The following is a 13,979-nucleotide window of genomic DNA, read 5'->3' as shown; positions in this document are numbered from 1 at the left end:
TATATATATATATATATATATATGTGAGAGATGTTATTCATCATAATAACTGATGCTCCAGAAATTTGTGCTAGTAAGTACCTTATATCTTAATTAATCATCACAAACACCCGATGGAATACATGATATTACTCTCTGTACTTTACAGATGAAGAACCAGAAAATCAGTAAAACTAAATAATAAAAGTTATACAACTAGTAAGTGGCATGGTTAGACTTAGCCAAGTTTATATGATCCCAGGGCTATTTATCACTATGAAAAACTGCCTTCATTAAAAAAAAAAAAAAAAAACAACCAAAACCCACAAAGCTTAGTATCTATACATAGACTGCTTATGGAAACAGGCCAGTGACAGCAGGTTATAGGTGCAATTTTATCCTCTTTGTGAAGTGCTCTCATAAAAAGGATAATGATAATCTTACCTACAGCATTTTTTCAATATTTATTTGGCTGCAATGGATCTTAGTTGTGACACAGAGGCCTCTCTCTAGTTGTTGTGCATGCGCTTAGTTGCCTCACAGCATGTGGAATCTTAATTCCCCAACCAGGAACTGAACCCATGTCCCCTGTATTGGGAGGCAGATCCTTAACCACTGGGCCATCAGGAAAGTTCCACACATAGCATTCTTAGAGGAAAAGTAGTAAAGGCTGTGGAACACTTTAACTGTAGCTAAGATTTATTAAAACTAACTCTGGACCACGTAATTGTCATTATTTTATATATTTTAATTATTACATCTTGACAGCATTCCTACGATACAGGTAATATTATAATCCCCATTTTACAGATAAGGAAATTAATCATTCTTACACTAAGTAATATGCCCCAGGTCATACTAGCACAAAGTGGTAGACTCAGTATTTGAACACAGGCAGCCTGGCTCCCGGGTCTGCAGTCTAAACTAGTGCATTTCACTGCCTCAAAAAAACCCAAAGTTAAGATAGATTTTAGAGTTAATAAAAAAAACTTCCATCTGGATACCTAACTAAATTACAGATCTAAGCACCATACTTACAGGCCAAGTCTTTATAATTTGTGATGTAAAACACCTTAGGAAGAGTTAATCTAAAGGTCAGTTAAAAGACAGTTAATGGGGGAGGGAAGGATTGGGAGCTAGGGGTTAGCAGATGTAAACTAGTATACAGAGGATGGATAAACAACAAGGTTCTACTGTAGCACAGAGAACTATATATTCAATAGCCTGTGAAAAGCCATAATGGACAAGAATATTACAAAAAGAAGGTCTATATGTGTATAACTGAGTCACTGTGCTGTATGCAGAGATTAGCACACATTGTAAATTCACTATATTTCGATTTAAAAAGATGGCTAATTTCTTAAATAATGATAAAATGTAAATCAAGAAAACAACTGAAAACATTCAAAGTGAAAAGTTCTATTCAATAAAGTACTTGTCCACTGAAAGAACTTTCTAACATGTTAAGAACTTATTAGTTGATAAAGGAGTATGTGGATGAAAAGCTATTCATTCTCTTATTCTAGCTCTTTGATGTGCTTATGCTCACAATCAGTTTTCAGGCAGTATCTCTCATGCTTAAAATACACTGAAATCACTCTGTATAATGGGCTCCAGTTTCATCCATCTCAAGGATGCATGAGACAAGTGCTCGGGCCTGGTGCACTGGGAAGACCCAGAGGAATCGGGTGGAGAGGGAGGTGGGAGGGGGGATCGGGATGGGGAATACATGTAACTCCATGGCTGATTCATGTCAATGTATGACAAAACCCGCTACAATATTGTAAAATAATTAGCCTTCAACTAATAAAAAAAAAGAAAGAGAAAGAAAAAAAAATACATTGAAATAATTCCTGTTTATCTCTCTGCTCCCTCTCTCTAGTTGTTATATGGACTTTCACATCCTGGTTAGGGCAGCAATGCAGTTCATTTCTACCTTCATCTGATTTATAAGTCTGTCTACTACCCAACATTTAGGTGGGGTTTTTGTTGTTGTTGTTCTAACAGTTGTACCATTAACAACCTTCATTTTATTTCAACATTTATAACAGCATTTCTTTTCTCCTTCTTTTTGGGGGTGGGTAGTAGGGAAAGATGTGTTACAGATCACTCTGAGAAGCTGTTATATTAACAGAAAGAAGTACGTAGGTGCATGTAGAAACAGTGTTTGTATATAATTTTAAGGGGTTCAGAAACCCTTCACCCATAACTCACCAATTTAACTCTGGTTAAAAATCTTGCAGTATACCTGTGTTTTCAACACAGTAGACATAAGAAATACAAATACAACATAATACAAGCTGTGAATTACAAGAAAAAGGCTCCTGGTACCCATAAACCAATCAAAAACCAAACAGAAGGTTTTATCTCTAAAGTATAAAATTCACAGCAAAGTAAAGAAGAATGCCAAACCATTTGGAATAAAGGTAACATCTGATAATGTTTTCAGAAAAACAAACAAAACAAACAACGGAAGATGAGAAAACAGATCATCCTTTTCTTCTAAGTGGAATGACCATGACTACACAGGAGTTGGGAAAAAAGGAATCAAGGAACTACTCACTTTATGTGAAATATTTCATCATGTACAGTGGTTTGCACTTGTGCTATAGAATACACAATGCTGTTAAGAAATCCAAATGAAAAGTCTTTTATGAATTCAAAAACTATATAAATATGAATATGCACTTTCAAGTAAGAAAGTATCATAAAACTCTCTTCCATTCCTGAGTTTCAAATACATCCTAATTTTGTTGTCACCTTAAATAACATTGTCTTTTGAAGGACAGTGCCATTTTTAAAGAGATTCAAAAGGATCTATTACAAAAAGATTAATCTCAAATTCCTAAAAGTATCTGCTGTGGATAAAAGCCTGTCTATTTTCAGAACTCTGGTCTGGACTTTGGCTCTTAACCTTGCACACGTATCAAAAGTCCTATAAAACTGTCAACTTGGCTTGCCATCTGTATCGAGGTTCATTTCTATACCTGAAATTATGTGTTGTTATAATGTGCAACATAAAAAGCTTGAAAAAACTAAGAAGGAATGTTGCTATCCTTTAGTAGCATCTGATTACTAAAAAATCTCAATACAAATTCCCTGCAGAAATTTTGGAAAAGAAAAGTATAATGATGATGATGAACAACAGGAAGGGTAATACATTTCTTATTTATTTCACCTGAGCTGAGCATCTGTCATATACATTATTTTACTTAATCTTAACAACTCTATGAGTAAGATTTATTGTTTAAAAAAAAAAGAGCTGTTTTTAATCACAATCCCACAAGGAATTTAAGGCTATGAATGTTACATGTAGTCACACAGCTAGTAGGTGACAGAGTCAGGAATTAAATGCAGAGTTAATTTCAGAACCTGAGCTCTCTGAAACTAACACATACTGCCCAATAAAGGAAAGAAAAATCACCTGTAATCCCACCAGTCAGCTACAACCACTGCTAACATGAACATTAGCTCATGAATGCTACTCTCTCCTCTGACAACAAACAGAATCCCAATTCTCTCCCTCTTTAGGCAACCAAGGTTAGTTTGGTGTATTCTTCTGGACATTTCCCCCTTTGAGTGTGTATTCATGTATCTATGCAAATATATATTTAATTTGTTAAATTATCAAGTAACATCATGTTATATGTAACGCTACTGTGATAGGAAACTGAGGCACCAAGAAATTATACAACATGTTCAAGATCACAAAACTACTAAGAGGACAACTGTAACTGAAACATAGGCAGATACATTCTAACTAAAAATGACCATAAACCTTTACATCTTGTATTTCCTGTTTAAAAACACTTTAAGATCTTGTGTTATACACTCAGGATCATCACTATAATAATAACAAAATTAGCTAACATTTATAAGCATTTACTATAAAACAAGCATTCTACTAAGTGCTCTGTATTTATTAATCTGATTTAAGATTACCATTTCCATTTTTACAGATGAGGAAACTGAAGCTTAGACAAGTTAAGTGACTTGCCTAAAATCACACAGCTAATAACCAATGCTGTAGGCAGAAAAGTTAGAGGGTAGGATGAGTGTGTTCTCTTATTTAGGCAATTGTTTCACTGCAATCACTGATATCAGTTGGTTACCCTAAAAGAGAATACAGTCTTGTCTCATACTTGAAAACTGAATTTTCTACTTTTTAATTTAAGGGTCAAGCAAGGGATGCTTATAGAATTTTACACAGTAATAAAGTTAGAGGCACTTGTATTTCTGTTCAACAATAAATCCTGCTTATACCCTCACACAAATCACTCAAATTCTCTAGGTCCTAATTTCCTCACTGTAAGACGATTATCAAACACAATTCGCTTGACCTTCCCCTGACTCTGGAAGTTCAGTTATGTAACATCATCGATCATCTCTATGGTTTCAGTTGCAGAACCAAAACATACTGTTTACTTGTACTGTTCCTCACATTTTCTGCATACAACAAATCTGATTTGAGGGACAGTAAAACTTAAGTATTCTAGAATCTAATGCTATACAGACTGAATCCCTCAGTTTATTAGACGAATAATCTGGATCAATATCTATATCTCATTGTAGCCTTCCCTAGTCCCTGTAGACCAAACATCAACGACTTGCTCTGATTTGATCCACAACTTCCTTTTCCTGGCAGGACAACACTGAAAACTAGTTACAGGTACTCAGATACCATGGACCAAAAGACAAACCAAGGAAAATACATGTCCACTTCTCAGAAACAAAAGCTTTCTTCTTCCCACCTAAAATACAGACACCACAATGTTGAGGTCTGGATAATAAAGAAACAACATCAGCAATTACTCCTCAGAAGTCAGCAACAGAGTGAGCCTGAAGGGTGCAGCCTCCAGCCACCCTGTAACCAGCTGGTCCTCATAGTGTGGCACCTCATCCAGCAGTTTCAGCACCGGCTGCAGGTCTGTTAGAGAAGCAAATTCTCAACCTACCCAGACTTACTGAACCCGGAATTCTGGGGTCGGGTCCCACAACCTGCCTTTGAAGAAGTCCTCCAGGTAATTCTTGCTGGTATTGTTGTTTAGTCGCTAAGTCATGTCGGACTCTTTGCAACCCCATGGACAGTAGCCCACCAGGCTCCTCTGTCCATTAGATTTTCCAGGCAAGAGTACTGGAGTGGGTTGCCCTTTCCTCCTCTGGGGGATCTTCCCAACCCAGGGATTCAACCTGCACCTCCTGCATTGGCAGGTGGATTCTTTACCACTGAGCCACCAGAGAAGCATGCTAAAATTTGAGAACCAGTGCTCATTTAACCTTTAGCTTATGCTTGTTGCCTCTGTGACATATACTTTCTCTCCAAATTTGCATGTGATAATAAATAAAGCAGGAAGATATACATAATAATGCCATTAAAACTAGTGATCTGATATCATAAAATATTAATATGATCATTATTCTGTTAGTATATCCTATGTAAGAGAAATTCAGAAAGAATGGATTATTTGTTTGCTTTATGAGTATACTAAATTGACTTGTTTATTGTTAATTTTTGGTACTATGTAGAAGATTACAGCTTCAACCCTCAGGTCACTAATCTTATCTCAGCAGAAACTTATTTTCACAGAATTTGTTATAAAAGAACAAATCACTAAGAAGAGTCTATGCCTTAAATCTGCTTCAGATAAGAAAAGGAGAGACCGCAGAGCAGGGCAATTAACATTTTGGCAATGTGCTTTAGTTTCTTCCTGGTTTTCTGAAAATGTTAATTGAGGTTTAGTTTGGTTCAATTCCAATTCAGCGAAGATTCATGTTTGTGGAAAAAAATATTCATAAGTAATAACATGGACAAGATTTTTCACAGTGATTCAGCACTGGCATTCTAAATAACAGCAGCTCCCTTGCTTCTTGACAGTAACAATCACTAGATTAGATTAAAGATGTCAGATAGGGCAATCAGGAAGTGAAAGATTAGTCCCCCCACACTAATTCTGATTTGCAAATCTGAAAAAGAAAAGACCTCTCTTTTCTTCCAAACCTCTCTTCCAAAACTCAATGCAGGAACAGAGAATTAGTGCATTTAATTATTTTACTTTATTATACTAAAATTTGCATAAGAAATGCAGAGTATAATATTCCAATGTCCAAGAAATGTGACAATACCTTAAAACAGGGCTTCTTTTAACAAAGTGCTACAGTGTTATTTTAAGACGCTACTTTGTTCCTTTTAGAAACAGAAAAGCTAGTTTCTAACACCTACCTGTGATTGATTTAAAAATGAAAGTCATTTACAACAGTGGATGAAGACCAAGGTTCTGCAACTTCAAAGCGAAATCCCCAAGGTCCTTCAATATTCAACGCTGGTTCATAAACTCAAATATCTCTGATTAGGTTTGCCTCAAGTTTTTTGCCTCCTGTCTTTTTAAAAAAAATACATGTCTTACCTGGCTTCAGAGGTATATTAGCTTGACATTTCAGATTACAGCTACTGATATCTTACCTAGAACTAGAAATCACCTTATTCTGCTAATCTCTAGTACGGTAAATATGCAGTAGTTGTATCCACTGTGGTTTAACATTGATTTTAATAAGCAGGAATAAACAACAGACCTAAAACCAAGTCTTCTAAAGTTCTTTACTGAAGCTCTGATCTGTATACTCAACTAGAGCTGTGAACATTTCTAACATGGCTCTATAGACTCACTGTAGAGTAAGTGTAAAGGATGTTGCCAAGCAACTCATCTAAGTTTGGAAGAATCTAAGCATTGATAATGAGTCTGTGTCAGCTTGGCTCCCACACAAGAAGGGTTTTAGTGAACTCCCACATGTGCTGACAGGCCATTCATGGGGAGAGGTATTTCTAACAGTGAGTGTCCAGGAGTCCAAATCAGGAAACGGTAACTTTTTTTCCTAACTCAAGTATAATGTTTCCAACATCACAACTATTTTCTATAACTGTTCAGAAAACCAACAGGGATTAAGGCAAAAAAAAAAAAAAAAAGATCATATGCAAAGGATTAGGGTTGAACTGACATTTTTATTCACACCTGAACACTGCTGAGTGGACATGGCCAAAGCAAAATTTCTTCAAGTATCTCAGGTCACACAAATCACCCTGAGAATGTATCTACCAAATTATTTTGGTTCTTTTGAAAATTATCCTTGAAGCTGTTTTCAATATCTACATAATTATATCAATAATCAAAAAGGATGTTCAGTAGAAACTGCTCTAATAAGGAAAATACACAGTCAATTGCACAAGAGATAACAGCTGTGATTTTATGAATAATATACATGCAAAACACTGCTCTGTTGGATGGGCCTAATCCAAACCTCCCTCTTTCAAAGCAGATACTTTGCATGCACGCTTACCAGGGCAGTATGCATCCACGTCCAGTTTCTGAGCTGAAGTGAGGGTTGGTGAGCCAAGCTCGGATTCTGGAATTCGTGGGCTCTCAACAAACTTTGCCTTCCTCAGAGGGGCTAAGGACAAAAATAGAGACAGAGAGAGAGGGAGAGGGGAAAAAAAAAGAGAGAGAGAGAGAGAGGAAAACAGAAAGAAAGGAAGAAAAAGGAAAGAGAAACAGGGAAAGAGAAAGGAAAGAGAAACATAGAGGGGTCATGAGTAAGGGGAACAGCAGGCAACAGATGGAAGCACTTAAATGAACGACACACTCTGTCAGACTCAGATCAGGTTACCCTATTTTTTTTTTTTTGTGCCAGAAAAAAATTGACTGCATTCTTCATAGAGGAGATGGGCCTTGTTAAAAAGTCACTGCAAACTGGAAAAACTAAAATCTAATCATCAAAATTATGAGTGTAAGTTGTACCTGTCAAGTCTATTACCTTTAGCTATTTTCTCTTTCCTTATAAAGCAAAGAGCTTTCTGATTTTGTCTTCTTTTGCCCTTAAATGCAGGTATTAACTGACTAAAGTATAGGACTAAGCTTTAAGATTTTGTTTATAATAAATGTAACCAAAAGTTTTCTTTATCCAGAAATAACTATCAATACAACACTGGGTTGTGATAACTACCTTAAGTAGGATTAACCTATTTAGCTTAACAAGGAAATCAATTACCTAACTGCTCAGCTATTAGGTAAGAAGTCAAAACTGCTAGTGGACTAAGATATTAACTAGGCCATGAGAGTTTGCAACTGGCTGCTAAAGATAAAGAGATGTGATTTGGTTACAAATATAATTATGAGGTCTATGGAACAGTAATATTCCATGCCATGGAATTCACTCAATCTTGTAAGGAATGAATGAACAAAAAAAGCATAATTCATGAATTGAAAGTTTTCATATTAAAAGCTAGTGTGAATTTTATTTAATGATTTTTAGGCAAAAATGTTAAGGAACATTATTGATATACATTTAAATAGTTAAATATATTAAAAGTTAAAATTATGAAGACTGCTTTGGTACTTTTAAACTGAATTCTATGAAATAAACTGTAATAGGAGGAATGTGCTTAGTATAATACTGGTGGCAAAAGTACCAGCCAAATCTGAAATTGATTTGTATGCATTATATACACTATATCATAACTCTAGGTGTTCCAGACATGTGAGTGCTTAAGATCACATTTCTTTTATCAAAAGTTTCGGCATGTTCTTCAAAATCCTCATCCATTACTGATTCACAGGGGGATTCTAAGTTATTCCTAAAAGACCCTGTAAAAAGTAATGTAAAACTTTGTCATTACCATGACCAGAATTCTACTCTATTTTCTTTGGAGGTCAAAAATATAAAGTCTTTAAAAAATAGAAAGTATTTTTGATACTCAAAATCTACAGTCAACTAAATCACACTTAAATCTTAGGGTATGTATGTATATTTTAAGCGTATGTTAAAATAAAGTCTACTGTCTCCATGGCAACCAAGACTGAGGGTGCTAACAGAATGGTTCTCTGCCAAAAGCAAGCTTTGGAACAGCAGAATTCTCACCTCTGTTAACTGTAAAACTTGAGCCTATTTTTAAAAAATCACTATCACAAATGAATATCTCAAATGACTTATACGCATATCTGCAGGCTACTTTTATCTGCAGCCAATATTAGAACCTCTTTCACTGTAATCTCACCAATTCAAAAATAATAAAACATTTTATTTATCCAATATTGCTTTGTATAGGAGAAATTATTAATATTTTAATTCTTAAATCTCTTAAATACTTTCCTAGAATTTTATTATTTTATCATTGCAGTAGAATAATTCTTTTACCTGCTGAGTTCTGACAAAGACAGCCCTGGTCCCTGCTCAAGGGACCCTATACATCTAAAAATTTTAGTAACAATTTTTATAATGAAATTTGGGGCTAGTAGACAGACAGAAATCAGCAACTGAGGGTAGATATGTAAGAAAGAAATTGAAGGATGGCAGGAGAAGTTGAGGGAGGTAGGAAGAATGTTTAAGAATTATGAGATGAAGTCAAGCGGGAAAATCAAGATCCTAGAGATCTGGAAAATTCAATACCATGTAGACTTCTCTATTTTCTTTTCTCAGGGAGTTCCAATTGTTACCTTTATAGCTCACAGTGGACATTTAATTCTTTTCTACCTTCATCTCTAACTGTCATCTATGGGACACTATACATGTCTAACAATGAATTTACATTATTTTATAAGGTAGATTATAACGTTGCTCTCACTCAAATTATAGAGAACTAGTGTTATCTTATGGAGAAGGAAATGGCAACCCACTCCAGTGTTCTTGCCTGGAGAATCCCAGGGACGGGGGAGCCTGGTGGGCTTCCGTCTATGGGGTCGCACAGAGTCGGACAGGACGGAAGCGACTTAGCAGCAGTAGCAGCAGTGTTATCTTAAGTCAAATACACCCAGGAGGTACAATCACAAGCATGACAGATTGTCCAAGATGCTTAACACTACTTGGTGGAGAACACAATTGGTCAACATGAAAGATGGGACATAGCAGTTTGGAAGCCTAGAATGCTAATAACAGTTTACTGTAAAATCAATGGTATATAAGATGAATTAGATGGGTAAAAGAACTCTGTGTCAAGGGTTTACCAAATAGTTTTTTTTAAGTGGTTGAAATAAGATGAGTAGGGGACTCTAATGAAGAAGAAAATGGCACCTTACTCCATTCTTGCCTGGGAAATTCCATGGACAGAGGAGCCTGGTGGGTTACAGTCCACAGAGCTGCAAAGGAGTCAGACACAACTTCGCAACTAAACAACAACAAAGGGGACTCTAAAACCAAACCAGGTATTCTGCTGTGATATAAGAGACAACAGGAAACCACTAATCTGAAATCTGAACCAATACTGGGTATATGATTCTTATGCTGTGAGAGACCTGAGTTTGAGTATATGGCTGAGTTGAGATGCATACTGTATGCAAAGGATGCATACTGATTAGAGTATACTGAAGTCGCTCAGTCATGTCAGACTCTTTGTGAGCCCATGGACTGTAGCCTGCCAGACTTCTTCATCTGTGGGATTGTCCAGGCAAGAATATTGGAGTGGGCTGCCATTTCCTTCTCCAGGGGATCTTCCCGACCTAGGGATCAAACCCGGGTCGCCCGTATTGCAGGCAGACTCTTTACTGTCTGAGCCACCGGGGAATCCTAGTAGAGTATGGGCTCAGTCATTTGAGAGACTGAGGTTGTAGCTCTAGCACTTACAGGTAATAAGAAACTGGGCAAGTTAGCCTTACTAGGCCTGGGGCAAAGAGGCTATGATTATGGAAAACAAAATAAGCACATGGTTTCAAGACAGAGAATGGAAAGGCAGTATAACATGGTATAAGATCTTATTGGAAAACCCAACAGAACTTTTTGGTCAATTCAACAGCATAGGACGAAAGGACTGGATAACAGAGGAATGAAGGATCTGAGCCCTGAGACTAGAAAGCCTAAGTTAGATCCCATCTCTTCCACTTTTTCCTAGCTGTGAGAACTTTTCTGTGCCTAAGTTTCCTCATCAGTTACTTAGGGTTAATAACAGTAGCTACAGCAGGGGACAGTTGCAAGGATTACATGAATTAACTCAAATAAAATGGTTAGAAAAGTGCCCAGCACAGAATATCCTTTATAAATGCTAGCTGTTTTTATCATTGTTTCAGGTGCTATCGTCATCATCATCACCATCACAGATACAGCATGCTTTGGAAAGTCTGAACTGTCTGTGACAGAGGGGTAAAACAAAGATGTCTAAGATGCCATGGGGGAATGATAAGAACAGCGCTATTACCAATTAGGTTTTTAAAACTGAAAAGGAAATGATGTTGAAGAAAACATGCTGTAACTTAGAAAGTGGTAGAAAACCCAAGTCATAATGGTCTAGGTTAGACAAAGAGAAATATGTGAGTATAGAAAGTTAAATAGTATGATTTACACCGCTAGTTCTCAGACTGTGGTGCCTGGACCAGCAGTAAAGCATCACCTGGGAATTTGTTAGAAATGCAAATGATCAGACCCCATGTCAAACCAGCTGAGGACCAGAAACTTGAGACAGTATAGGCTCAGCAATCTGTGCTTAGCAAACCTTCCAAGTGATTCTAAAGCACACTAAACTCTGTGGACACTGGATTAGAGAGAGATATCTATAAATATCTCATGAAAATGGATCGCTAGAGGACATCATCTAATGAAAAAAGTTGAAACAAAATAGAAATCAAGGCCTCATTTCTGAAAGTATTAACATCTATGGGTAAAAGTTAGGATTTCTTCTCAATCACTCTTTTAGCACTACAACTCTCAAGCTATGGGTTTATTTATTTATTTATTAAAGCAATCCCAGGATATAAAGTATCCATCATTCGAAGCCTCCTTTGAAGAGAGACCAATGTGTCTGTACTCGTTAATTTTTACCAAGATCACTGAGGGGTAGAGGACAGGGGATTAAGAGCAATCAGATAGATCATAAAGAAATGTTAATGGTGAAAAAGAAAATCCATCTATGGAGGTTCCTCTGTAAACGGAGATGCTGTAGATGATGCTGAAGCACACCTTGCTCAAGCAACTATAAGTGAAATTCGCTCAGCTGTGTCTGACTCTGTGACCCCATGGACTACACAGTCCGTGGAATTCTCCAGGCTCGAATACTGGAGTGGATAGCTGTTCCCTTCTCCAGGGGATCTTCCCAACCCAGGGATTGAACTCAGGTCTCCCATGTTGCAGGTGGATTTTTTTTTTTATCAGCTGAGCCACCAGGGAAGCCCCAACCAACTATAAAGACATTAAAATATAAATTTTAATAACTAAAGTATTTGTCTTCAATAAATGTTTCACAGCAGAGGGGAACTTCTATGGAGAAATTGGCATAAGACTCAGATACTCATGGGAGAATGGTATGGAGCCAGATCAAACAAAGCAAGGACCAGGAAAATGAGAACTGAAGGATAAATATAAAGATGAGTGGAACATAAAGCACCAAGAAAGTATTTTCACAAAGTTGGTTTTGAGATTAAATGCATAGTTAGTAAGGTTAATCTAAAGACAAATTCACTGTCAAATGTGAAAGGAGGAAAAAAGATTTTAGTTACAGGCAAGAAAAAGAAGTACAGACGTCCAAATTAGAAAGAAAGAAGCAAAATTATCTTTGTTTGCAGATGACAAAATCGTAAATATAGAAAATCCTAAAGATTCCACCAATAAATGAACTCATCTAAGTTGTACAACACAAAATCAACATACAAAAATTCACTAATAGTGAACAATCTGGAGAAGAAATTAAGAAAACAATTCAATTTAAAATAGCAACAAAAAATACCTACAAATAAATTTAATAAAGGAAGCTAAAGACCTGAAACACTGAAACTACAAAAAGTTGCTGAAAGAAAATAAAGAAGACATAAGTAAGTGGAAAGAAAACCCTTGTTCATGAATTGTAAAACTTAATATTGTTAAGATGGCAATACTACCCAAAGTGATCCATAGATTCAATGCAATCCTTATCAAAATCCCAGATTTTTTTTTGCATAGATAAAAAAGTCATCCTAAAATTCATATGGATCTCAAGAACTCTGAATAGCCAAAATAATTTTAAAAAGAACAAAGTTGGAGATATTAAATTTTATGATTTCAAAACTCACTATACAGCTACAGAATTAAAAGTGTGGTACTGGCATAAAGACAGACACACAGACAATAGAATAGAATAGAGATTTCAGAAATAAAACCTACGGTCAAATGATTTGACAAATATACTAAGACCATTTAAAGGGGAGAATTTTTTCAATATATGGTGTTGGGAAAACTGGATATGTGTATGCAAAACAATGAAGCTGGAACCTTATCTTATACCAAATACAAAAATTAACTCAAAATGGATCAAAGACCTAAATATAAGTTCTTAGAAGAAAACTTAGGAGGAAAGATATGAACCATTTAACTGTTAAGGAAGTAGAGAGAGACAGTGGAAAATTTATTTGGAAAGAAAAAACTGCATTTTAAAAAGTTTTTAACAGAGCTTTCATAGGCAGACTCTTGTAACATTCATAATATTTTAGTTCCTAAACATTTACTAGAAAAATAAACCTTTGAGTAACAATGGATTTCCTGGAGTAAGGGTGGGAAGGAAGGGTAGAAGGAGAGAGATTGTTTGTGATACTCTTTATTTTCTCCTTCTTAACCCCCAATCTAATGGTGGTTTAAAACTGGGAAATGGTAAGAATGGTATCCTTCCAATCTATCCTGATCAACCACTTCTCATAACTGTGCTTAAATGGTGACACACACCACACCCTGAATAAAGGAAGAATGCCAAGGAACTTTTGTCAGTTATGCAACAAAAAACTTTAGGGATCTGTTTGATCCCTAAAACAGAGGGATCAAAAACAAGTTTAAAAAAATTGAGAGAGAAAAACCAATAGAATATGACAATTTGACACCAGCTAGATATAAGTGAAAAGCAGATGAAAAGAAAGAACTGTAATTCATATAGTTTCCTGTTTTTTAGCAAGAAGAAAGTATCTATTTATAGAAAAGAAAAAACATATAAAGGAAATGAACACCCTCAGATGCAACCCAGAAAGAGGAAATTAAAATGTGACATGATAGTCTTTATCAAATAA

At 35.9% G+C, this 13,979-nt stretch overlaps 1 protein-coding gene across 3 annotated transcripts in view; it reads right to left on the bottom strand.

Annotated features, from left to right (window-relative positions):
* TANC2 (tetratricopeptide repeat, ankyrin repeat and coiled-coil containing 2) overlaps window positions 1–13,979 on the bottom strand; it is a 386,861-nt gene that overhangs the window by 175,427 nt on the left and 197,455 nt on the right. Inside the window, exon 5 of one of the 3 annotated variants that reach the window (XM_061144314.1) lies at window positions 7,312–7,422. The exons of the other annotated variants lie outside the window; for them this stretch is intronic. Within the exon in view, the coding sequence (XP_061000297.1) occupies window positions 7,312–7,422 (111 nt within the window). The remainder of the gene's footprint in view (window positions 1–7,311; window positions 7,423–13,979) is intronic. 3 annotated transcript variants of the gene reach the window in all.

This window comes from Dama dama, chromosome 5 (assembly GCF_033118175.1).
Source record: "Dama dama isolate Ldn47 chromosome 5, ASM3311817v1, whole genome shotgun sequence".
NCBI lineage: Eukaryota > Metazoa > Chordata > Mammalia > Artiodactyla > Cervidae > Dama > Dama dama.
This window is presented reverse-complemented; position numbering and strand designations above follow the sequence as displayed.